The sequence below is a fragment of the Protopterus annectens genome, chromosome 5.part0, assembly GCF_019279795.1.
Source record: "Protopterus annectens isolate FY-2018-M chromosome 5.part0, PAN1.0, whole genome shotgun sequence".
In the NCBI taxonomy this organism is placed as follows: domain Eukaryota; kingdom Metazoa; phylum Chordata; order Ceratodontiformes; family Protopteridae; genus Protopterus; species Protopterus annectens.
The window spans coordinates 971,435,269-971,462,768 of NC_056735.1; the positions used below are offsets into that span (position 1 = coordinate 971,435,269).

The 27,500-nt window shown below is 37.1% G+C and overlaps 1 protein-coding gene across 1 annotated transcript in view; it reads left to right on the top strand.

Moving 5' to 3' along the window:
- The window catches only part of LOC122802299 (beta-arrestin-1), a 915,058-nt gene that overhangs the window by 568,694 nt on the left and 318,864 nt on the right, over positions 1–27,500 (top strand). The window contains exon 8 of the mRNA XM_044071946.1: positions 10,038–10,105. Coding sequence (XP_043927881.1) covers positions 10,038–10,105 — 68 coding nt within the window. The remainder of the gene's footprint in view (positions 1–10,037; positions 10,106–27,500) is intronic.

The window sequence follows — 27,500 nt, forward strand, 5'->3', positions numbered from 1 at the left end:
TACAATTTGGATTGCAATCTTACCTAGTGTTAGTTGCACCTGGAGAATTTCAGATGCATTTTGTTGGGCAACTAACCAGGTGGTGTGAATATCCTTGGTGAATATGGACACTCCTCCACCTTTAGTGTTTTGATCCTGGTTTGGTGTCCGAAAGGTGTGGTAAGAGTTGTAGCCTGGTATTGCAGGGGTGCTCTCTGGAGCCTTGAATCAGGTCTCAGTTACTGCACAGATATCGATGTTCCCCATTTTTAGGAGTGCCTCGAGAGAGTGCTTTTTGAGGTTTAGACTTCTATCATTGAGTAGCATTACCTTCAGATTTTGCATGCTTGTACCTGTTACGGTGGTGGTTTTGTCCTTTGAACTTTGCCTAAAAAAGGCACTATAGGGGTGGCAAGAGCCTTTGCCAGTATCCTGAATCCTAGGGGTGACAGATGCAGACTATCTCTGACAAAGCATCGTGGTCTGTCGATCATGTTGTCCCAGGCAGACAGATACTGGATCCCCTTTGAATGACACCAGATGCTTAGCCAATTGTTGAAGTCAATCATTTTGTCCTTATATTGTGGTATCATTCTGGGTGAAGGCAGGATGCTACTCAGGGCTAGGGTCATACCTGCCTGGGCCACATGATCCGAGAGCTCTTCCATGTCTCTTTTCATGTAGTCCAGGGAGGTACGTCTCAAGTCTTTCACTCCAACATGGACAATGACAGAGTCATATTTGTACTTGTTATGGAGTGACTTGAGTGCATGAGTTATGTGGCGGATCCTGGCACCTGACAGGCAGCTCACTGTAATTTTCTCCTTGTTCAGCCTGGTGAGTGGGACATCAGTGTGTCTGACCATGGAGTCACCTATGACTAAAGTGTTAGGTATGTTGTCTTGCCTTAGGGGCTGTTGCTGCGTGGCACACTGGTGTTGTGAGCTATGTGACACATTGGTTGTGATTGGTGTTTGTTTGCATTTCAGCTTCGGAGGTCCTGGTTGCTTGGGCAGGTTACAGTTAAGGGCCTCTGCATATGTGGATTTAGTGTTGCTAAGTTTGGGTGTTGGTGGTGTGAGTTTAGAAGGGCTATGTGTTGCTTGAGGTGTAGTGCGGGTGGTAATCTTCTCCTCTTGAGTGTCTAGCACAATCTTAGGTGGAGATAGCTTTGCTTCCAGTTTGGCTATGTAAGTGCATCTCTCACAGGTTGTAGTGTTGGGTGGTAGGAGAAGAGGGTTGTCTGTGTACATGAGGCAATTGCTGCATTGCCCCAATATGCCCAGATTCACCAGGTGGACAGGAGAAATCAATGGAAGCTGACCCTTGGACATGCCTGGTTTGGTGCTTTTTTTTCAAAAGTACAGGAGCTGTTTTCCCTTACCTTAGCAAGGTACTTTGCAATTATAGGCTGTTTAGTGCCTATGATTAATTTCTCCTTATTAATAAGGAGAGTTGAGTGCTTGTATCAGTTTAAGGCTTCCTAGTGCTTTCCAACAGGTATTAGAGCAAGTGCTAGTCACAGGGATGCTTAAAGGTAAGATGAAAAAAAATGGTTTATCCTAAACACTGCAGTGTGCACTAGAGAAGTTAGATGTGAAAGTAGGTAACTTAAGTTTTACCTGTTTAAAAAGATAAGGTTTAGTGGAGATTACTATTTTTAAAACAGCAAGATGGATTGAAAGGGGTGGTCACTTTTGTATTCTGGTACTATGGAATACAGCAGGATGGCCAATAAATTTAAATAGTTGAAGGGGAGTGATTTCACAAAATGATAATTTTGTACTTACTCACACAAGCCAGTGAAAGCAGAGATGAAATGAGATATATGGTCAAATTAACATAAGAGACAGGCAACTAGAAAGACAGTGGTATTTAAGAACACGACAGTGACAGGGTGAGGGGTGGGGAAAAAATCTGCCTGACTCACAAGAGACAGAGCTGTGGGGTCTTTTGAAATTTTAATATGGGGTTAAAAGCAGAACACAAGCAAAACACAAGGTAAAGAAAACAAATCACAGCACTCAAAATATAAAAAGGCAATAAACTAATACAAAATACAACAAATAAAAAGCATATGCGGAAACAGATTTCACATTATTAAATGTGTGTGGAGATAGTGGCACCTAAGGGAGGGGGAGGTGATTATAATTATCCTTCTTCTGAAAACAATAACATGTGTAGGTGTTCCTCAAGTGTCCAAAGAGACTGGTTATGAATTTTGGGTATGTGTTTCTGGATATCAGAAGGCTTGTGTTTTCAATTTGTTGGTACTGGGTGTGGCCACAGTGGTGCAGTGGTTAGCATTGCTGCCTCACAGCAAGAGGTTTGCTGGTTCAATCCTTAGCTGGGGTGCCTTCTGTGTGGAGTCTGCATGTCCTCCCTGTGGTCATGTGGGTTTCCTCCGGGTACTCCAGTTTCCTCCCACATCCCAAAGACATGCTGTAGTAGATTGGACACTCTAAATTGGCCCTAGGTCTGAGTATGCATGTGTGCCTTCTGTGGAAGGTTGGGCATCAGGCTGGCAACCTGACACTGTAAAAATCAACTGCCAATTGTGAGCGGACAGGTGATCCGCTTTGGTGACCCCTAACCAGGAAAAGCCGAAAGAAGAAGAAGACATTGACAAAAAAAAAACCATCAGTAGCATAGCTGGACTGGTGTCTCTGGACTGAGAAAATTCCAGTGCATGTGATGATATCTGTCATATGGAGAAGAACATAATTTTAATTTTTTTACATAATGATCAGTGATTGCTATGGATAAGTTTAAATGTGAGTGTCAGGCCTAGTAATGTAGCACAGTTTTAGATTCTTATTACACTCAGTTTCAGTTACACCACTGAGAAGCTCAGTCTCATCACCCACTATGGATATTAGACTAATGGTGTCCCCCATCCTGTCACCCTGACTGCCTTTAGAGTATGCCAGTGAAGTACTCTGTTAGGTATATACCTGCAGCCTGCTCTAGAAATGGAGGATATTTTGGGTAAGGTTCTATTATGTCATCTTCTTGTATTCTTAATATGTCAGTATAGGTTTAGGATTCCAGAGTGAATATTTCCTTCACTAGTAGTATTTTTTTATGTAAATTAGTCCAAAGACTGCTAAGCTGTTCATAGCAAAGAAATCTCAGAAGAGATTACACCTCATGAGTCTATCTGTGACACTATGAAATGATAATACTTTACTCTACCAGAGCACCTAAAGATACAGAGACTTGAGATTTTTTGGTGAGGACATTTCTCTTGAGTTGGTTTAGCTGCTTACTGAGGGACTTACTGAGTGGACATTATATTCAATCAAAGGACTGACAGGATAAGAGTTAAGTGGGGATATAACTATACTAAAGTGTAGTGAAGTGTTATATTTATTGTAAGTGTTAGCGATGTTAGATTTACCATGCTGCATTTCTTGGTTTTGAAGGTAAGCACATGAGTAGCATACTAGGTATTTGGTCCAAACCTTGTTGGGTAATTTGAGTATCAGAATGGGATATGCTAACTGCCTCCAGTTTGCCATTATCAACAGATTTGTAAGGCACAACCCCATCATATGAACTTTCATGTCAGAGAAAGATATGCCAAAGAGGACAGGCCTGGGACAGATCCTAGTTAAGGACAATGGTGCTGAAACAAGTTTCCCCCACCTTAATGACATGAATTCTGTCAGAGAAGTAAAAAAAAATAATTACCTGGAAAACTATGTTGGGATTAAAGATGAACTGCAAGATTTTGCCAAATTTGCCTGTAATCCCATCACGTGGACAGTGATGAAAGTATTTGGCAAGGTCTAAGTAGGTTAGGTGGTGTGGAGTGAATGCCCCTTGGTCTGATATCTGGATACATTAACACTTTTAAAGAACTCAGCAAGGTTAAGCATCCAAAGTCTGTTGCTATGAATCTAAACTCATGAGCATCCAGGGATCACTTATATTGTTGCAGTTTCTTAGTTCGGCTATGATACATTCCACAGCCATGCAAACAATGCCAATGAGACTAATATGTCTACGGTCAGTAGAGAAACCACCTTTGTAAAAGACCACCTCAACAAGTTGAGATAGTTAGCCTTAAGGAGTGCATTACAGTGATTCTCAGTTTTGTGAGTTAGTGGTGTGAAGTGTTCTGGAGTTCTAGCACAGTATAAAGAGACTAAGAGTAGGGCATGCTGAAGTCTGGGAATAAAACCATTTTTGCTGAAAACAGTGCAAGGCTAAATTATTATTTAATTGGTGTAACAGGCCTTTAGCTGTTTGTTTGTTTTTTTTCCTTTGTTGTGATCTGTATGGAGTTTAAATGTGAGACAGTGTTCCATTTGGAGATCAAAGTGTTTCTGTTGTTGAACATGACTTGTTGACAAAGTTGGATGTAGCAAAAGGGTTACTTTAGCTTAGCGTTTGTTTTGTCCCAAACAGTTCTGAGGATATCTTTGTTATGTTTATGTATCCTACGATGGTTGACAGAGATGATAACAGTTTTCTTTCAGAGTTTCTCAACAGCCAAAAGTGGACAGGCCTAAAGCTTGAAAGTAAGATCTAATTTATTGTAAAGAGTAAATGTTGGTAGAGTGATTAAATAGATTATGTCATTGATGAATAATGAAAAACAAATGCAGCCTACAGTGGAGTATGAGGTATTCCAGAGGTGAAAGGGCCAAAACCTTAATGAAGACTGGTGTTTTAAAGGTTCTTTCTGAGGGGGGTAGTTTTTAAACCAAGCTACAGAACTGTCACTGATCAGAATCAGTTGTCCGTACTTTTAAAGGACCTTTACAGATTTACAAACCTTCTTCAGTACAGGTGTGGATTTTTTCTGTTAAGGTATAAAGTAGCATAAAGGCATTCTATATATTTTAGAACTGATGTAGAGCATCAGTGAGGATGCTTATATTTATTAAATGATAGAAAAAGTGATTATATAGTATATTTTTTAAAAACATTTGTAAGGAGGCAGATTATGGAAATAGAGCAAAAGTTTTAATGAGCAGAATGGGAGGAGGTTTTAAGAAAAGGCATTCTTACAACAAGTTTAAACTGTATAGGGACGGGGATTACACCAGTAGTAAGGGAGAGGTTAAAATGTGGGACAGAGGATTGGAAATGTAAAAGGGTCCCACACAGAAAATGAAGGCATGAATTTCATTAAGACTGAGGTTGGTCTTTTTATTAAGTTTTTCAATTATTTTCCTAATAGTAATTTTAATAACAGCTGTTACTATCAGGCTAACTTTTGGCTATGTATATTGAAACTTCAAACATTAAATCAAAAATTATAACATTCCAAAACAGTGACACTTTCCGCTTGGAGTTAATGCTCCGTAGTGAACAGCCAAGATAAATCGTAAAAATAAAATACTGAGGAGCAAAACAATACCCAAAAAGGGCGCGAAAATTATGAATACTAATTCACATTCTTTTAATACATTGAATGACTTTTAATGTATTAAAAGAATGTGAATTAGTATTCATAATTTTCTCGCCCTTTTTGGGTATTTAAATCCGTGTTTATGAGCATTTTGTTGTATGAGGTCTGAAGAAGCTAACCAGCGAAAGCGCTAACCTACTCAATTACTATAATAAATTTACTCAGTTTTATTTGAGTGTCCTGGATTTTATCGCATCCTTACAACGAATATATTTTTGAATGGGACTTTGGTACATATACTCCTTCATTGTTTTGCTCCTCAGTATTTTATTTTTAAAAATTATAACATTGATTAACTAGGTTTTAGTTTATTGAAGACAGCAACATCAGCTGAGTGTTTTCATTTTCATCAAAATATTATCAGATCATTGTAAGAGAAAAACAAATCTCATCAGCTCTTATTAGCATTTATTGTCAATAGATGTAGTAGATGCTTTGGTATTCAACGGCTGAAAACAATTCAAGTGCTTTCTTCCAGCAATTTGTGTTTCTGAACTTAAACTAATGAAGAGAGTCCTCAGTTTGAAATTCAGAATGGAATTTGCTCCCTTCTCTCCTATACAGGGCCCCCATTTTCATAAGTCTACATACACCTTTAAAGAATAGGCTTCAGTCTTTCTAGTATAAAATTTCCAAGTTTGCTTCTGGTACATCCTATTGCTCACACCACTGTTATGCCCTAAAAGAACTAAACTAAATTTCCCCACCATCTTGACTTCCTACAGTTATCTTTAGCACACAAAATAATATACAAACCTGATAGCTGTCCTGCCTTAACATCTATTCTGCATCCCTGCATCCCCACCAGAACCCTCTGAAAACAAACAACTTATAAGTGTACTCAGACCTCTGCCACTGTCTTTACTCCTGTGCAATTGAAAAACTATGGAGCACCTTACCAATTAATATTTGAACCATAGACTGCCTCAGGAATTTTAAGTCCTCACTAAAAACTACCTTCTTAACTCCCATAGCTGCACTTGCACCTTGCCAGACAGACATTACATTTAGATCATTCATTTTACATTTTCAATACATTTATTGCCATTTTTCCAAGGGAGATCATTGCAACACCTCTTGCAAGTTTATAAACATAACACATTTTGTATAATTGTTAGACATTCAGATTTTGTAAATATTTTGTAAATATGTAACATGTTATTGTAGCATCCCTAAGCAGTTGTGCATTCTTAAGCATGTAACTGACTGTAAAGTATTATGCAAAGTCTTAGCTAATATTGTTTTAGCTGTACGTTATGCAACTTAACCTAAGGGTTTAAATGTGTATCTTAATCTATATTTCAAACTGTGGAGCTTTTCTCCCCAGGTCTCCACTGGAAATAGGCTATGTAATCCAGTCAAACTATCCCAGTTAGCCTCACAGTTAGATGTTGCCCGTTTGATTCTCAGTTAGAGCGTCTTCTGTGTGGTGACATGCATGAACAGGCATTCCTTCATTGAAGGCTGTGTGTTAGGGCCGGCAAGCCAGCACGTAAAACTCTACTGCCAATCATTAGTGGACCGGAGTTCCGCTGTGGCAACCCATAACCAGGAAAAGCCGAAAGACACAAACAAACAGCTTTGAAAACACATGATGTCTCTCTCGCTCTCTCTCACACCCACACACACACACACACACACACACACACACACACACACACACACACACGTGGTTTCCCTACAATCACTTCAGATAACACATTTTTAGTTACCCTTTCCCAGAAATCATGTTCCAAAAGCTGTAACTTGAATATGCTAAAATAAATCTTTTTTGCACAGGACAAGCCCCCCCCCCACACACACACACACACACACACACATACACAGCCCCCACTTGTGCAGCTTGGCTCAAGTGATCTAACTAGTTGTACATGAAAGCCACTGTTTGTCAACCTACAGTGCAAAATTATGATAACCCCCTTTTCAGATAGTGCATAGCAATAACACAAATAAATTATGAATGCCAGCTACAGGAGTTTAAATGCTTATAGAGCTAAATATATACACTAGCTGCCTCTTACTAAAGAAGTACTGACCACTGAAGCCTCCAAATTAGATAAATTAAAACCAGGCAGAACAGGAAAGCAAAACCCTATGTGTCCCAAGCAAAGGCTAAGACATCTTGTTTCACTAAGAGAAAGCAGTTTCAAATATATATACATTTGTATTCATCAGTCCCATTGCAGAAGCCAAGGTAATCAGATTTCCTTTACCACACAAAAGCAAGTATAATTATTATATTACATCAGCTTATATAAGCTGTCAGTCCTGCTACTGACTGCTGGCATTAGAGAGTTCTAGACAATTTCTTATTTGAAAATATATGCAGTTTCATTTTAGGGCCCTTGGCTTTCCTGTTTCACAACCTTTATGTGATCTAATTATATGAAGGGAACTACAACAAGTTATTTTTCAAATACATTTCTTGCATTTTTCTTACTTTCGTCTCCTTTTACATTTAAAGGAAGATCTTAAATTTACAGACATGTACAGATTAAAACTGAGTTGAAATAATATTTGAAAAGCTGACAACAGTCTGCAGTAAGAAATAAAATATATATCATATATTTTCAATCAGTTTTCACTATTCTTTCATCCTCTAGTAACAGGGCTCCATTTACTATACATCACTACTTTATTCCATGTTGTGCATACATAGTATATGAAAATGTGCCAACATATAAAGTTTTTCTAATCTTGATCCTGGATCTATAATGTGTTTTTTTTTAGACTTCTGATACATAGACAAAATAGGTGCATCATTGAACAGGGGCGAATTATTCCTTTGTAACTTAAAGCTATTGGGAAAATGTCTATACTGTCATATATTGCTATTCCTTTAAAAAATTCACATTTATTTAATCATCCTTTTTTCTTGCATTGCTTAAGCAAAAGGTTTATTGAAATCCTGTCATTTCAGGTGATCTGCAGTATGTTTGCAAGTAATTTATCAAACTGCTTGCTAGCTTCAGTGGAAATATGATCCCATTTTATGATAAGTATGAAACAAAAAACAAGTATGTATGTAAATAAATAAATAAAATGCAACATATAGTGCTGTGTCTCTCTGAGTCTACCAAAAACTTACCTGGCGCAGTGGTGTAGTGCTAGTGTTGTTACCTCTCAGCAAGAGGTTCTCTGGTTTGATTCTTGGGTAGAGTGCCTTCTGTGTAGAGTCTGCATGTCCTCCCTGAATTTGTGTGGGTTTCCTCCTACATTACAAAGACATGTGTCTGGAGTGTTTCTCCCTGGGCATCCTCTGAAAATTGGCTTTGTTCCAAGTTAGACTTTCCCAGTTATTAAATGTTTTCATACACTGTAACTTTGCCTTGTAACCCTTCCTCTCACAATCTCCAATATTGTCTTGCATTTCAAACATCTGTTCCACAGCATGGCAACTAGATTTCTAAACAAGGGTTACCACTTTACATGTCATATCCTTATATATACATATATATATATATATATATATATATATGTATATATATATATATATATATATATATATATATATATATATATATATCATCAACATTGTCTTCCAAAAATCAAATCAGCCTCAAGAATAATTGTAAATCAGCAATCGAAACCCAGCCTGTATACTCAACCATTTTATCAGCTTCTGCCTTTGAAGATGTTATGGTTTTTGCATGGTCACTATAAATGACACTTCCATGTTCCATGGCAATGGTTCACACGTTTAACGTTATCTGCTCCATCAACAGAATACAATAATACAGTTCATTTGGATTAATGAACAGAAAGAGTTGCTATAAGTCTTCAGCATTCTCTGGAAAAGAGAAAAAGATCATGTAATCTGTGTTACATCCAGCTGCAGAGTCTTAATCTGACATGAGTGGGCTGTTTAGACCATTTAGAAGAAGGGCAATAAAAATGGGACCAAAGATATTACCACAAAGTATGTCACCTTCTTAACAATTAAGTGGAAATAGTGCTAGTCAGGAAAACATGGGTCTGATAGCTGTGGCTGAGCCATTCATGATATTTCAAAGGCATCAGTCATGTTCAAAGATGCTATTCTTTATATTTGTTTGAGTTGTAGCTCTTTTATATGGAGATGGCAGTGCCCAAATATTTTTCCCCGAGAAGTGGGGAGATGGCATTATTATTCCCCAGGAAACTGGTATGGCTTCAATAAGTGCATCCTTAACTAACTATATGCATATTACTTCTATTTATATTATATCATGTCTGCATAAGGCACACAGATAACAGACTAGAAGGTTTGGATGGATTCTGTTTGCTGTCATTTTCTTCTCTTTGCATCTTAGGAATTATTGCTATATAACATCTTGCAATCTTTGACTGATAAAGTTACTGTAACTGAATATAATCATTGTAAAGTTGCTCACAGACGTAGTAATTTTTGTTTTGGGTTATACAGATCAATTCTGTTATTAAATGTGCTTCATTTTTAGTTGTTTGAGTTGTTCCTCAGTAACAGAACTATTGTGTTAATAGGCAAATCCACAGGTTACCCATATTGTTCTTGTAGTTTGGAAGAATAGATGTAAATGTATATAGCATTACCAGTCTTCTCTGATGAGAAAAATGAAAGAAATAAGGATAACTGAAATATTCTTCTAAATTCCACTGTATTTTTCTATTATTTAAGGCCTGTGGTGTGGATTTTGAAGTTAAAGCATTCTGTGCAGAAAATGTAGAGGAAAAGATCCATAAAAGGTAAAAATATGTTGTCTTCTTTGTTCTGTGTTTCCAAATAAATAATGCATACAGGCTGCATCATAATGTAGCCTCTTTATCTGCTCTGAAATGTGAATGCATCTGAAAGAATGACTTTTTTGTGTATATAATTAAAAAATATCACTTAATGAACTATATGGAATGTTTGTACACAGACTTTTCTGTCAGTTGTTTGTACATTTGAAAATAAACAGTATTTAAATAATTTAGCTGTAGAAGTAATACATTGCATAACGTTCTTGGAACATGATGACCAGATTGTGCAATTTCTTCTTTTGCAGCATCAGCATTTCTTTTTACTGTTTCCTAATCAGCTTAGTTCTGTTTTGTATCAATTATACTTTCATTCTATATTAAACTTTCATTCCAGTGGTTATCAATCTACCTATCCATTTTGTATGTCACTTGTCATGGTAAGGGTGTAGTGATAGCATCCTTGGCAGACCAAATTTCCATCTCACCAGTAACAGTCCCCACCTTATCATTTGGGATCACTCCATTTTCTCAGGCAAGTTGAAATATATGACCTTTCCAGGATGTCCTAGATCTGTGCTTGGACCTCCTAGGGATGCAAAGTGGCAGACTTCATGAAGGATCTAAACCACCTCCACTGACTGATTAACTGAGAGTAGCATAGACTTCATCTGAGATCTTTCCAGATTGCTGAGTTTCTCACTCTCTCACAGAAAGTGAGGCCAGCAACCAAATGAAGGAAGCTTGGTATTCTCATGTGTATCCTTAACTTATATAACTATATATTCTCTTTCAATATATAGCTCTCATTTTTACCTTCAAAACAAGAGACAAAAGCAAGAAACATTTACTGAATTGGTCCCAAAATTAGGGACACTTTTAAATGTTGGTACTATTCAACTTACTCAAAATCATTTCTAGTAATAGGTGGAATGGAGTAGGAGTTTGAAAAACAATTAAGAGTGTCCCTACAAAATCCAGAAAGATGAAAAGCTTGTACCCATAGGTAATGATGAAGAAACAAACTAACCAGTGAACTGAGTGCTTTGCTGTATGACTGAGCTTTCCTTTTATCAACAAAATGTAATAGTATATGTGTGGCACTTCTATTGCTGCAGCCATTAAATGATCAATGTCACAGTACTCTCTGCCTCCAGTCATAAACAAGACACCAAGAGTAGCTCCTGCTCTCTTACATGCACAGACAATTAGCTGTAACATGTGTTGTGAACTGCTTCACACTCTGTACCAAACGGCCTGAAGAAGACCTTGTTGAAAGCGCTAGCCGGATGTTAAATAAACTTTTCTTTTCCTTTAAACTTCGCTGAACGCTTGGATTAGTGCATTTGAATGTCTACAAGTTATTGTTCGGTGAAGTTAACTGATGCAATTGGAAGTTCCTGACAGTGCTGAATAGCAAGTTGTGACTTTTTGTAACTGACTTTTGAATTTAAAGAACAGTTGATGGTGTGCCATTACAGGCAGCCTTTTTGAGTATACATGGACATTGCTTTTCAAGAGTCCTGCTTCTCCGTGCAACAGTTTTCACTTTTTGGACTTGGTATTATTTATTTTCTTGTGTGCACGGAGCTTGTTGTGAGTGCTATCTTGTCTTTACATTATGTTTTGATATGTGTTTCATAAAGGTCATGAACAGAAAGTGAGAGAAGTCAAACCATTAGAGTAGTTCTGTACCGCCTTTAGTTTTTTCAGCACCACAAATAAAGAAACTGAATGGTGTGCATTAGTGGCCCTGGGATGCTGCAAAACTGTATAACTTCTTATGAGATATCTTGAGTTACAGTGGATATAAAAAGTGTACACACCCCTGTTAAAATGCCAGGTTTTTGTGATATAAAAAAATGAGACCACAATAAATCCTTTCAAAACTTTTCCCACCTTTAATGTGACCTATAACCTGTACAATTCAATTGAAAAACAAACAAATTTGTTAGGGGAAAAATATAAAAAAAATAAAAAAAAACATACAATAAGCTGGTTGCATAAGTGTGCACAGCCTTAAACTAATACTTTGTTGAAGTACCTTTTGACTTAATTACAGCATTCAGTCTTCTTGGGTACTCACCTGCCATTAATTAAAGAGACTCTGATTAACCTCAAGTAAAGTTCAGTCCAGATTTATTTTTTCCACTGCTAAAACAAAATCTACATTATTCCTAATGGACCACAGGGTGATCAAGTTTATCACTGTACTCTACAGTGACCTTAATAATGATTTTCCAGGAAGGCTGAAGAATTTGAACCATCTAAAAATGGAATACACTCTCCTCACCCTTAGTTTGCTAATACAGAGGCACTCACCTTCTTTTCTTCAAAACCGTGAAATGCTAAGTTAACCATCTTACTCCAAAAATATCCAACAAGTTCTGTATATTCAGCCAGGTGTGAGCCAGTTCTGCAACTTTGTCACAACAGAACTGTTTAATTAGTGCAGTGGCTCATCTACAGAAATGGGTGACGTTCCACCAGGTGTTTTGTGGTACAGCATCATCTAACATCTTCAGCTAGCTGAAACTCATAAAACCATAGGGATACCCCTTAATAGATACCCCATTTCCTTTGGCTATATTCCATACTGTTTGTGTATGCTCTCTTCCAAATGCTAGTTAATCATTTCCATCTAGTATCTGCATTACTCCCCCCCATGCAGATCTCTAGATGAAAAGTTATATTTCAGCTTTCTGAATTTCCAATTCATGAAAAAATCCTCTCTTCTGTGCCATTCATCTTTTATTATATGTCAAATTAACAATTTTCTGAAGGACATAGGCTTCATCATAAATGTCTCACATATTTGTCTAAGGTATAATACTAGGATATTGCTGTAGTCCTTAAAGCCACTGTTGGGCAGACTGATCAGATGTTGCACAAGCCATGCTAAATTTCTGTCGGTCTTTTACTGAACTGACCTTTGTCATCATGTTGCAGGAGTTCTCTTTCTGTCTTCATAAACACTCTTTTACATATATTTCTCTTTACTTTTATATATATATATATATATATATATATATATATATATATATATATATATGGATCCATGTTACATTGACGGAAATCCACATCCCCGATGACCAAATCACTGAGACGAGATCGCCGACACCACACATCCCCAACAAAAGTAAGTGTATGTGTTACGGAATGGAACCTATTCCCGTGTCCGTAATACACTTAAAAATTAAAGAGATACCTGTATAGCAGGGGGGCAAGTTCCTTACACCCCCCCCTACTTAAATATACCAACTCCGAGATCGCACCACATCCCATTCTGCGCTACTCACTATTGTCAGGGATGTGCAGTGTCGGCGATCTCGTCTCAGTGATCCGATCATTGGGGATGTGGATTTTCATCGCTCTAACAGGAACTCATATATATGCTCCCACAAAGTAAGTCTAATAGATTTCTAATTAATAACACGGATAATCCATTGTTAAGACTTAGCTTCCTAGAGCAAGACGTGCCAATAAATACAGGCAGTCAAGTTAAACAGAATGACATTGACATGCGGAATTTCTACAAAGATGTAAGAATATTAGAAGACTAGAAAACAGTTATCCACACCTTACTGGAACTCCAGAAGACAGGAAACAGCAGATGGGCTAGTTCAGTATTCATAATGAAAGGGCATTGCGCACATCTCCCACATTTGCCCCAATCTTGGGAATTCCAGAATTTAGCCCTGTGGGTGATCATTTAAGTTTGAAAGAAAATAAGAATGAGGGGAACTTTGGTTCGGCATTCATCACTGATTTTAGTGGTTTTAGTGATTTTAGTGCGGATGTTAATGGAACCATCGAAAGGGAATGGACTAGGTTCAGTAGAATCAGTGACCTTCTAAACCCCTTTTAAATGTGTCTATAGGAAGGGAACAAGTATCAAAAATGTTTTGGAAGGATACTATGAGTTTAAGGGGGGGGTGGAACCCGAAAAAAGAAAGGGACATTCAAATGTGGGATATGTGCGCAAAGCCCTTTCATTATGAATACTGAAATAGTCCACCTGGATTCCAGAAATAGAACCCTCATGGCAAGGAGCTATAGTAATTGTGAGACCAGTGGGGTTGTATATATTGCCTTATGTGAGTGCAAGGCATTCTATGTAGGAAAAACCGAGAGGAAGCTGAAAAGGAGAGTATATGAACATTTGAATGCCATAAGTAATAGAAATGTTAATAATGCACTATAAAGGCACAGTATAGAATGTGGAAAAGCAAAGTTTATTTTTTTTCTACTTGAGGAGATCCCAAGGGATATGAGGGGTGGTATGTGGGAGACCAGAATTAAATACAGGGAACTTTACTGGCAGATTTTTTTAGAAGCCAGTAGGTTCCCTGGACTAAAAGATGGTTTATCCCTGGCCCCAATTTTAAAGCTGAGAGCGGCAAGATTATAACATTTACAAAAAAGTATACAAATGTGGTATTTGATTGTGTTGAGTCCCTGCATAATGACATTGCATAGTTATTTTAAATATGAACTAGTTGTGAGTTTTAGATCCAATAGACAGCACATGAAAAACTGTTTTGTAAATTTTATAAACTTATATATCAAGTTTTTATATGTTTATTACCCTTAAGGAGAGATGTTGTTTTAACATTTATTGATGCAAACAGTTACAAGGTTTATTTTACATTATGAATTGTATTAAAAATAACTTTTAAAGTGTAGAATTGTTGTTGTAAGTAAAGTTATTTATGTTTGTGGAGGTGAAAAGGATTGTGGGTAATGTCTATAACATGTTAATTTTAGTGATGCACTGTTTTTATTGGTGAATTTGTATTTAATTGAAGTATTTAAGGCATGTAATTTAGCTTGTTAGCTGTATCTGATGAAGTTGAGGACGAAAACATATTTTCATGGAGTATCGTTTATGTGTCGTGCTTTCTTACTGCATTAAAACTGTGTTAAGCCCATCTACTGTTTCCTGTCTTCTGGAGTTCCATTGTGGTGTGGATAACTGTTTTCTAAGCTGCAATTGCACCTTTTTCTCCTTCATTGTGAATATTAGAAGACTGTTTCTATGAACTGAAAAGGTTGCAATGGCAACACCTCCATTTGGAGGCGTGCCTATATTATCAGATAGTACCGAGAGGTTTAAAGATACTGGTAATGCCGACACAAGGCAATACGCAACCAGCGTTATTGAAAAAATGGCAAAGTTTAAATTTAGAGATTAGCCGTAATTACATGAAATTACTTATTGATCACTTTAAACCGAGACAACAGGAATTGATAAAGAAAGTTGAAGACTTGCAATGTTATATGGAGCGAGAATATGAAAAAGAAAACTGTATGGCCAAAACTGATGATGTGTATTACAAAATATCCCTATATGATAACAAACTAGAACAGACCAAAACTAAAAAATTGATTAGAGATTATGCTGACTTCCAAAGGGGAGATGTATTCACTTGGCCAAGGGAATATAATAGTGAAGGCTTTATGGCAAGGGAGAATACAGCACTAGAGAAGCAGTCACAATATGGTGGAAAGAAAACATTGATTGAAAGTAACACAAGAGATAAAGGAAATGAAAGTAGACTAAGAAGGAATGATTCTAATGACAGCCATATCATACTTATACAAGAAGATAGCACTGCACATAATCAAACAGTTGAAGTGCCGATTATTCAAGAAACAGTGCAAGAGAATCAGGAAACAGTAACAACTAATAAAATGTGGGCCAGGCCAAAAAATGGTCTACAGAATATGTTTTTTCTGGTACTTCCACTGCATATAAGAGAAACAAGGAACAGAAAAGAAATAATATCAATAAGCAGAGGAAGAAAAAGAAGGAGGTCGAATATAGAAGAAAGATAAGTGATGTTGGAGAAAAATTCCTGGTATTCAATTTGTCATTGTTTACATCGAATGAAGCACACATCAGTGTTCTTAATAAAGGGTTAAAATTTATTCCTGCTAAAGGTTTGGACAACAATGAAGTAATACTAGGTTTAAAACTACTAGGACGTGATATTATGCTGAAGAGCATTTATAAGGGAAGTACTACAACAGAGTTCAATCTGTTCAAAAAACCTAGCAGTTTTGTCTGTCAGAATAATGCCACTGTGGACACTTTTATAAATGTGTGTGAACAGGAGATTACGGATTATTTATATAAAAATAAAAGGAAAAAGTACAATATTACGAAGGAAGAGAATGAAGCTTTAAAGAAGATGGAAGGAAATTCTGAATTAATAATAAGACCAGCTGATAAAGGAGGGGGAGTTGTCCTAATGGACTATATAAAATATAAAGAAGAAGTGTTACACCTCCTGCAGAATGATAAATCCTACAAGAAAATTGGGAAAGAAGAAGCAGAAAAGATCAAGATGGAAGTGAAATTTTGTTTGGAAAGCTATAAGGAGCAAGGGTTGATCACACAAGATCTATGTGATTATTTGCAAGTTACACATCTGGTTATTCCTTCATTTAAATGCATACCCCAGGTACATAAAGATCCCCACCACCCACCCATGCGGCCGATTGTAGCAGGAGCTGGGTGGATCACAGAATCTGCCTCTATATATGTAGAACATCATATTAAGGAGATATTGGCAAAGGCTCTGGCAGTATTGAAAGATACTAAAGAGTTCATAAGAAGGCTGAATCAGCATATGAATAACAATTTAGAAGGAAGGAAATATCTAATGGTAACTATGGACATTAAGAACTTATTTACAAGTATTCCTAATGACTATGGGCTGTCAGCCCTAAGAAGCTTCTTGTTGAAAGAAAGTGATTATGGTGAAAGGAAAATAGAAGTTATCTATGGTCTGATGAAAATAATATTGAACAACAATGTTTTCATGTTTGATGGAGAGTTTTACATCTAGTTATGGGGGGGTGGCCATCAGAACACCATGCGCCAACAGCTATGCAAATTTAGTGTTGGCGCATTGGGAAGAAGTTATACAGAGCCATAGCCCATTAGAAAATTACATCAGTGACATCTATATCTTATGGGATGGAAACCACTAAATTGGAGGAATTCAATATGTACCTGGAGGACAGTACAACTTTCTTAAGGTTCACTATGGCTTATAGTAACACATATGTGGATTTTTTTGATGTAAGAATCCACCAGAATGATGAAGGGAAATTGGATACCAGCCTTTTTAGGAAAGATTGTTGGAAAAATAATATCTTACCAAGAAATAGCATGCATCCAAAATATACATATAAGAACATTATGAAGGGACAATTTTTAAGAATGTGCCGACTGCATTCGAATGAGGCAGACTTTGGAACAGCTATGATGGATATGCATCAAAACTTTATAGAGAGAAGTTATAATGAACATGAAGTTATGAAAATGGAACAGCTTGTAAGGGGAGAAAGAGAAGGTGAAGGAATACCATACCTCAGAGATGGGCAAGTGGAAAGTGGTTCAAAAGGAAATATGCATAAACAGAGAGATTTGAGGATGACTGTTATGCATACTGTTGACACAAACAATATCTGTAATATTATTAGGGACAACTGGAAGATTCTTTCCACTAATGATGAACTTAGAGATATAGTAGGTGAAGTCCTAAAGTTCTGTTTCAAGAATGGGAGGAATTTGAAACAGATTCTATGTAAAGAGAACAAATGTGCTCCATCTGTAATTTCACAAAGAATGGGAACTTTTCCGTGTAGAAGATGCACCATATGCAAGTACATTTACTCAGACAAGAAGTTTATACACCCAGATACCAAGGCAGTATATGAAAGTAATTTTTGTGCTGATTGTACTACAGGAAACATAATTTATTTAGCTACATGTTTAAAGTGCGATAGTTTCTACATAGGAAAAACTATAAGACAAATGACGAAATAGTTTCGAAACATATTATTATTATTATTATTTTTATTTTACATTTGTTGACCGGGCTAGTCTAACTGGATATATGTCCATTTTCAGTAGAGGCCCGGGGAGATAAGCTCCAAGACAGAAACAAGAAAAAACAACAAAAAATGAAAAACAGCAACAGTCTTATATACAATGCATATTCCAGGTTAAAACAGAATATTCAGCGAGGACAAAAAAATCCTAACAGTGCAAAAATGCATGTACAATACAACATACAGGTATAATACATAATAAAGAAGAAATAAAAACAAAGAAGACAGGTTAATTGTATTAAAATAAAGAATTCCCTCAATAAAAAGTATCCACAGAGGTTGGACATAGTGTAACTTTAGAGGGAGAATGTATTTATAGTCAATAAGCAATGTATAACAGTTCATGAGTAGTGTGGGATAGGCAGAGCTAAGTTTGAACAGATAGATAGATACCTAGTCAGGTTTAGTACAGGGGCATAACCAGTGTGTTCTGAGGAAAAGGTTCAGTCTGTTTTTGAAGAGTGATAAAGCAGGAAGTGAGGAAAGGTCACTGGGGAGAAGATTCCAGGTTTTTCTGACAGCATTGGAGAAGAGAGAATCTCCAGCCTTATTGTTAGGTTTAGGGGTGTGTACAAGACGTTTGTGTGAAGACCATAAGGACTTCAGATTTGTATATGGGGTGATAAGGGTAGATAGAATAGGAGTACTGGAAGGTTTATAAAGAGTTTTATGGGCAATGGTTAGTTGGTGGAATTTAATCAGGTTTTGTAGTTCAAGCCATCCTAGCTGCTTTATATTAATGCAATGGTGGGTTCTAAAAGGGTTGCCTGTAGCAAATCTGGCAATGTTATTGTAGGACATTTCCAATTTGCTGAGGTTATTTTTAGATAGCTTAGTAAAAATGGGTGAGGCATAGAGGAGTGTAGAGATTAGATGAGTGTAAGCTATAGTTGTTTTGGCTGTAGGTGAAAGGAAGGGTTTAATCCTATAGAGAGAGACAAGTTTTTTGTTGACAGTTTTTACAGTATTGTTGATATGGATGTCAAAGTTCAGATTGTTGTCAATGGTGATACCCAGTAGTTTGGTGGTTTGGTCTGGTGATATAATGGTACCATTGGTGGATGTAACTGAGAAATCAAAAGGAGAAGACTTGTGAGTAGGATTGAAGAGGAGGAGTTTAGTTTTTTGGGGGTTCAAAAGAAGGCAACGCTGTGTGAACCATTGTTCAACTGTGTTAAATACCTTCTGGGTAAGAGAGTGAAGTTCAGAAGTGGATTTGGCTGAGCACATAAGTGTGGAGTCATCAGCATATTGTATGCATGTGGCTTGGGGGATGGCTAGATGAAGGTCATTAATAAATGTGGAGAAGAGGAGAGGTCCTAGTATGGACCCTTGAGGGACACCTAGGGTAATGGGTAGGAGGGTAGATAGAGTCTTTTGCCAAAGTACAGCCTGTTGTCTTTTATCTAGGTAGGACTGGAACCATTTTATGGAAGGTGCATCTAATGACAGGGATTTGAGTATGTTGATGAGAATCTGGTGATTTACCATGTCAAATGCTTTAGACAGGTCAATAAATAGTGCAGAGGAAAGATTATTAAGGTTGCGGTTTTTGTTTATGCAATCAGTAAAGGAAAGGAGGGCAGTGGTAGTGCTGTGTGAAGGTCTGAAACCATGTTGACAGCTAGAAAGTAAGTTATTTTGGGTAAAGTGGTCAAGTAATTGCCTGTGGATGCATTTCTCCATGATCTTTGCCAAAGGAGAAAGAAGGGCAATGGGGCAGTAGTTAGAGAGTTCAGTGGAGTGTCCACCTTTATGGAGGGGGATAATATGAGAGACTTTCCATAAGCTAGGGATGTGACCTTTGGTAATGGTTCTATTGATCAAAATGGAAATGGGATATGTGATAGCTTTGGCTGATAGCTGTAGAAATTCAGCAGGTAGCTGGTCTGCTGAGGGAGAGCATGGTTTTAGTTTTTGTATAAGGGTTAGAATATATGTTGTTGGGATGGGTTGAAAATGAAAAGGACGGGATGAGGTTGTGTTATAGGAAGGTAAAGTGAAGCTATTAGGTGATAGCTGACTAGCTAGTGTTTGGATAGCATAAGTAAAAAAGGTATTGGCTGTATGCATGGGATTATTGTGGTCAGTATTTTGAGGGTTAGGTGTGGTGGATTGACCTGGATGGAGTAATTGGTTAATGCTAGTCCAGAATTTTTGTGGGTTGTTTTGGTTAGTTTGTTGAAATTGTAGGTAGTAATTTCTTTTATCAGAGAGTGTAGCTCTCTTAGTGTCATCTCTTAACTGTCTAAAGGTTTGTTTGTCTACAGGGTTTTTAGTCATTCTCCATTTGGCCCTATATTTATTTCTAAGATGCATTTTGTGTTTGGTTTCTTTTGAAAGCCATGGGGCAGACTTGGTTTTAATTCTAATTAATCTGGTTGGAGCATGGTGGTTAAGAATGGCAAGGAAGTTAGAGTTAAAGTATTTAATGGTTTCTTCTAAAGGGAGGTGTCTTAAGGGAGACCAATTGCAAGCTCTTAGTTCCTTTTTGAATAGATCAGGGTTAAAGTTCTTTTTGGATCTGATATTTCTGATAGATGTTGGAATGGGAGTATAGGCTTTATGCCTGATGATGTAGGTAAGTGAGTGGTCACTTATATCATCAGGGAGGGTTCCCGAATCATAATTGTGAGGGTGATGGTTTTTGAAAGTCCAGTCTAATATGCTTGCTTTCTTGTTAGCTTTATTGATCCTGGTGGGGGAGGTAATGGTTTGTGAAAACCCATATAGGTTTATGTGGGTGGTAGGGAGGTTGCTACAATAGCAGTTTCAATCAGTATTTATATCTCCTAGGATTATGGTTTCTTGGGGCAGGTGTTGGGATAGCCAGCAAGGGATATTTTCCATGGTGGCAATACCAGGAGATAGATACATACAGATAATATAGATGGATTTGGCATTGTTAAGATGAAGTTTGGAGATGAGAATTTCTGCATTGGAATCAAGAGGTAGTTTACAGTCATACGTGGTTAACTGTAAGCCATATTTAAATAGAATAGCTACTCCACCACCCTTCTTGGCTACTCGGTCAAGTCTCAGCATGTTATATCCAGGTGGAATGATTTCATTGGCTTTGGTTACAGGTTTTAACCATGTTTCTGTTAAGCAGAGGATATCAAAGGAATAGACTTCTACTAGAGCTTGGAGTTGAGATATGTTGTTGTTAATGCTATGTATATTAAGATGAGCTACTAGGAGGGAGTTAGATGGTTTGCTAGGGTAATCAATAGGTGAGTGAATGTGGCTATGGAGAGTGATAGAAGTTGTTGTTGGGCCTGGGTTAATGTGGATGTCACCATCCTTTAATGAGAGTAGTAATCCTAGATAGCTTGGGTTAGGGAATTTGCTGTATAGAAGTAGACCTTTCCTGAGATTTAGAGTGGTATATTTAATATGTAGTATTCTGTGATACTTTGCAAGTAGGTAATTGGGTGAAGATGTTATATTTGCATGGATATAAAGGAGTGGTAGGGATAGAGCATTGGTTTCCTTATTAGGGTAGTGAGGGTGTGGATAAAGTGGGTATTCATAGGAGGTGAATAAGAAGGCAAAGGTTAAAGGAGGTAGTAGCAAAAGTGTGAATAAAAGTAGGGCATATAATGGGCTGGGTGGTTTATACATTGGACGAATTTACTATTGGATGTGTGTAGGTAGAATATAAAAGTATAAAGGGTGAGGATGGGGAACTGTGAAGGGTGTGGTAAGATTGAAGGGAGTGGTAAGAGAAATTAGATATGAGAGAAGATGAACAATGGTAAAGTATGCAGAGAGTAATGGGAAGAGGAAGAGGTGTGATTAGTAAGTATAAGAGTAATGGGAATAGGAAGAGGTGTAGTTAGTAAGTATAAGAATAATGGGAAGAGGAAGAGGTGTGGTTAGTAAGTATAAGAGTAGGACGCCTGGGGGTGGGTGGGAATTGGGGGTAGAGAGAGAAGCCGAGTGAGCCCACAGGGCGAATGGAGCGGGTAGAGCCAGATACTGATGAAGTTATAAAAAACAATCAGCAGGACTGACTCCAGAAGGTAAGTTGGAAAATTCAGATGTGGGTAAAGGATAGTGAGAACTGAGCCTATAAAAGGTGGATGTAGACAGTAGAAGTAGAGGGTAAAGTGAGAGGACTGAATAACAATTAAGGGACAACAGGAGAAATTAAAGTAAGTAGCTAGTAGCTGGGCATAAGAGATACGAAAGAGATTATGGCTGGGATAAGGGTGCCACCTAGTGGACATGTCTGATATCGCAGGCTGATATGAGAGTGAGTTAGAGTACAACAAGGAAAGTGGGTGCTAGACAAAAGGGGTTTCTATAGAGGATAGGGGAGAGAGTGTGTGAAGGTACAAAAGGGAGGGGGTAGAGGCTGCTGGCTGTCCTAGCTCAGGACTTGCTTTAACCCTGTAGTAGTGGTACAATAGTCGAAAGTCTTTCTGGCAGGAATTATTCAACAGACATAGTTTACAGGTGTCCTTGAGAGATCGATTGTAGGGTAGTTATTCAGTGAGTTATTAGTGATATAAAGCTCAAGGACTATAAAAATCCTTTGGCAAAACATATAAGAGATAACGCTGGGCATGGTTTTGGCTTTAGAGCCCTACAAATAATGTATGCTTCAGAGTGAGGAGGAAATATGAATAACATTTTAGAATGGAAAGAAATGTACTGGAATGGGAAATTAAGAGCTTATAAGGCACCAGGACTTAATACTGACTTTCTGATGAAATCAGAGCTACAAGGACGGAAATTGAAGAGACGGCTATGATTGGACCCATATGGGGGAGTTGTTATGAAGGAATCCAGTTATTGGTGGAGTGGTTTTATAAAAAGTAAAAAACAATGGTGGAGAGTTAGATCTGAAGAAGGATCAGTGTTGGGATCTGAAAGTGCTTATCTCACTGAATTTTGTCCACCTTGGATTTCTAGGGTTTATATTAGATGCTCAAAGTTACTGAACTTCGAATACAATATGATCAACACCATATCGTCAAAGTTCAGTAACATCAAACACCTAATAAAAACATCACAAAAAGTCATAAAATAGACCTACTAGATTTAAGCAGGGGGCAAGCCCACCCTGCACCCCCCACATGGGGGGCTACACCCTCCACACCCCCCACTATTTAAATATTCCAACTCCAAGACCACACTACATTGAAGTAAATGGAAATCTCCCTTTATGGAGATTTCCGTTTACCTCTTCGATGTTCTGCGGTTTCTCTGTTTACGTGTTGACAGTGTCAGATTCGACATTGTGAACGTTTGCTATTCTGATATAGATCTGGATTTCTATACCATTTGACCAGCGTTTTACCTTTTTATCTTTGGTGTCACTAAATGTTTTAAGAGGTTTTACTGAGAACGGTTCAACGTATTTTTGGTTTGGTAAAGAAAGAAGTGGATGCCCTGGTTGTGAAATACGTGCTGATTTTTGTTAGTATATATATATATATATATATATATATATATATATATATATATATATATATATATATATATATGGATTCACTATACAATCTCAAAATATTGAAATATCAGATTTCAGTATCTCAAGACTGTATAGCCGAAAATCCACATAACCGAAAACCCACAACTGTGAAAATCAAAATCACGACCATACACATACACACACCTCCACACAATCACACATACACCTACCTAACTACATTACAGAAAACAAAACAACACACACAAACACAACATAACATACAAACACACCTATCCTACCTATAAACAGGGGGCAAGCCCCCCTGCACCCTCCCTGCTAGTTATATATACTAACTCCGAGGTCGCACTAAGCACACAAACACATAATACCCACCACTACACACACTCACAGACACTAAAATCCCTACCCAATACCATTATGAAAACACCACTTCCTGTATCTCTAGCTAAATCCACACACTGCACCACATGTTATGAACAAAACACCACAACAGCAGATTCGACATTTCCGCATTCAATATAGTGCAGTTTCACGTAACTGCACTTTTGACTATACAGTCTCGAGATACTGAAATTCGATATTTCAGTATTTTGAGATTGTATAGTGAATCCATATATATATATATATATATATATATATATATATATATATATATGTGTGTGTGTGTGTGTGTGTGTGTATGTGTGTGTGTGTAGAATGAGAGAGACAGGTAGATAGATAGCCAGGTAGAGAGATAGACTGATAGATAGATGGTAACCATCTGAAATGTTGAGATAGATAGATAGATAAATAGATAGATAGATAGATAGATAGATAGATAGATAGATAGATAGATGGATAGATAGACAGATAGATGGTAATCATCTGAAATGTTGGGAAGTCTGAGATGGCCATTTCTCAGAATATTCCCTTTTCTCCAAGGTATAGCAGTTTTAGAGTTGGAATGTATAAGACTGGGGGTGTTGGGGCCAACTCCCCCCATGTTGGATGTGCAGGAGGGGGTGCTTGCCTCCCTGCAAAAAATAAATAAATAAATAAATAAGAAGTTTAAAGAAGCGTGAACTTCATGATTTGCTCATTTCCTGGGTTTTCATTTTTTTTTTCTTGGTACTTTACAATCAGGAGCCTAGATAGATAGATAGATAGATAGATAGACCGATAGATAGACAGATAGATAGACAACTGATGCCATTGCAACTCCTTATTTATTGTAAAATTGTCCCTTGAACCATTCACTACATGCTCTGAAATGATTTCACTTGAACTCGCTCTACCTTCAGAAGGTCAGCAATAGGTAAATACAGCTTGGACTTTGAGCACACTGACACGGTAGCCAGGTCATCTATCACAGCTTTTAGTATTTCTGATATTTAAGAACTTTGTTGTGCAACTTGAATTAATATGATCGACTTGTCTGTGCAGATGTTTGTCATATTCTAATGCATCCCACCCAAAGCATCATGCACACAACCACAGCACAACTTACAGTTCTCTGTATATCTTCTATCACCTGTGTGCTGTTAAGTTTTCTATTTAAATATATGATTATCTTTGTAACATTTGCTTACCTTTTATCTCACATCTGTGGGCAACACCTGCCAAGCTTCTATTTCTCCATATTAAAAGGTTTTGTATTGAACATAATATTTTGCTTTCTTTTTCTATCTCACTTCTTTCTTTTGTATATCACCTGTCTTCTTGTGATTCACCCATTAATTTATTTTCTGATACTTTTGTTGTCTTAACTCAGGTTTGTGTAGGAGCTGTGGCCTATCCCAACCAGCAAGTGTAAGGCAGAGATGTGATCCTGGTCTGGGTGCCAGGAGAGCTGAGGGTATGTGCACATACACACACACACACACACACACACACACACACACACACACACACACACACACACACACACAAATATACCTTATTGGCAGCAGGAAGAAAAAAAGTCCTTTCCTCCTCCTCTTCAAAAATACATTGGTCAGCTTATTTTTTATTATATCCTGCATCATTGAAATCTACTTCTCGCTCTCGGCAGAAGTAATTTATAAATTCACTGCTGTCCTTCATTGTTTGTTGTTTAAATGGCTAATACATCATTAACAAAGAACACTGCCTGTTCCTGTGTGATAAGACTGACAATCATACTTTTCATAGGTAGTTGATAAGTATACAGGCCAGGAAACCACTGTGGAGAATAACCCACTTTTGCAGATGTCCCTGAACTCTGTCTGGTTCAGTGACATGCTTACAGTCGCATTGTATACAAATGGAAGCTAAGGGAATGAAACCCTGGAATACATTAATCAAGTTGTCAACAGCTCACGTCCTTAACTCTCTCCTGACAGACAATTTTTTTAATAAAAACAGTAACAGTTTATGACCAAAAATCCAAATTACCCACGAACATTCTTTTATATGCAATGAATTATTTCAAAAATATAAATTTCTTAGGTCAACCTTACATAATTATTACACAAAGAACAGCAGAAAACAAGTTTGTAGACTTCTAACTCATTTGTGTGCAAACTGCTTTTACTGTCAGTTTACATACAGTTTAAATGGACCTGATGGACTCGATAATGCTGTAGAAACATTTGTTCAGCAGTCTTCATATTAACTGTTTTGCGGTACTTTATTTAACAGCTATTTATTTAATATGAAATTTTGCTTTATATCCTGAATACTGCTGTCAGTAAACCTTCAATGTAATTATACGTCTCCTGTTAAAGCTAATGTAAAATAACTCTTCATTTAAGATTAATCACATGCTGTTTAATCAACATGCAGTTAATCATTATTGAATCATGTAATCCCACAAAACAATGTACAGTCAAAACAGTGACACTCCAAATAGTAACACTCCAGTTGCCACACAGCACCATAAGAATGGTTTTAATAAGGAGAAAGCCGCACCCCACGCACCCCTGATGAAGAGATATCTAACTTCTCCCTGCAAGCTAGTTTCTATATATAACAACTTCAAGTGCAATGAAATATTTCTTACAGAAATCCAGTGAGCTTTATATGTAAAACATTCAGAGATTCACAATATCATGTGTGTGCGCGTGTGTGGCATTATGACTGCTGATATGCTTTCTGGTATGCTGCTCGGATGTACAATACATACCATATGTAATAGTAATAATTGGTAATATATATATATATACACTGCATAATATGTTAATAAAATCTGGAACAGATAAGTTAAGTATGAATTACACATGAGGCTGATTGAGTGGTTGATTCATTCATGAGTCAGCTGACTGCATGTGTTTCAATGATTGGATCTTGATTTTTAAATGCTCTTCCTTTAGTGGTTTTATATGGCTGAAGAAGCAGATTGAGTATCTGTGAATGCGCTTATTTTTTATTTTTATGTGTTCTGTTGTATTAAAGTTTATAGTTCAGTTTCAGTCATGTTGATCAGAGTTTTATTTATTTTCTTAGAGTATTTTATTTTGTATTACTCCGACCTTTATCAAATGGCTTTGAGTTTTGTTTTGTGAAAAGGCAAAACTGTCTCTCTGTAAATGCACATACAATGCACTCTCCCTTCAACATGCATGTTATTCAATCACCTGGATTCCAATAACATTCACAGAATAAGATTGCAATTTGAACACAGTGCAGGGATGCATCTCTCTCTCTCTCTCTCTCTCTCTATATATATATATATATATATATATATATACATATACATATACATACATACATACACATATACATGGGGGTTATAAATTTGCTCAGCTTTCCTTATAGTCAGCATTTGCTTAATCAGCACTATTTATTAGACTAAACAGATGATCAACAGCTGTATGACATTACTACATTACCGGAATTTAGGAATTTCCGTTTCCCCTGTATTACACCATCTTAGAGCTAGAACATACAAATTAGCAGAGGGTGTGGGGAGTGCAGACAGCTTGCATACTTAGCAAAAAAACAATGGTTTTAATGTTTTAATTGCATGCATAAAGCTTGTATCTCATAACATGTTTATTGACATATTGATGTTGTCATTGTCAGCCTTTTGTTATTGACATTAGCGACATTGATATG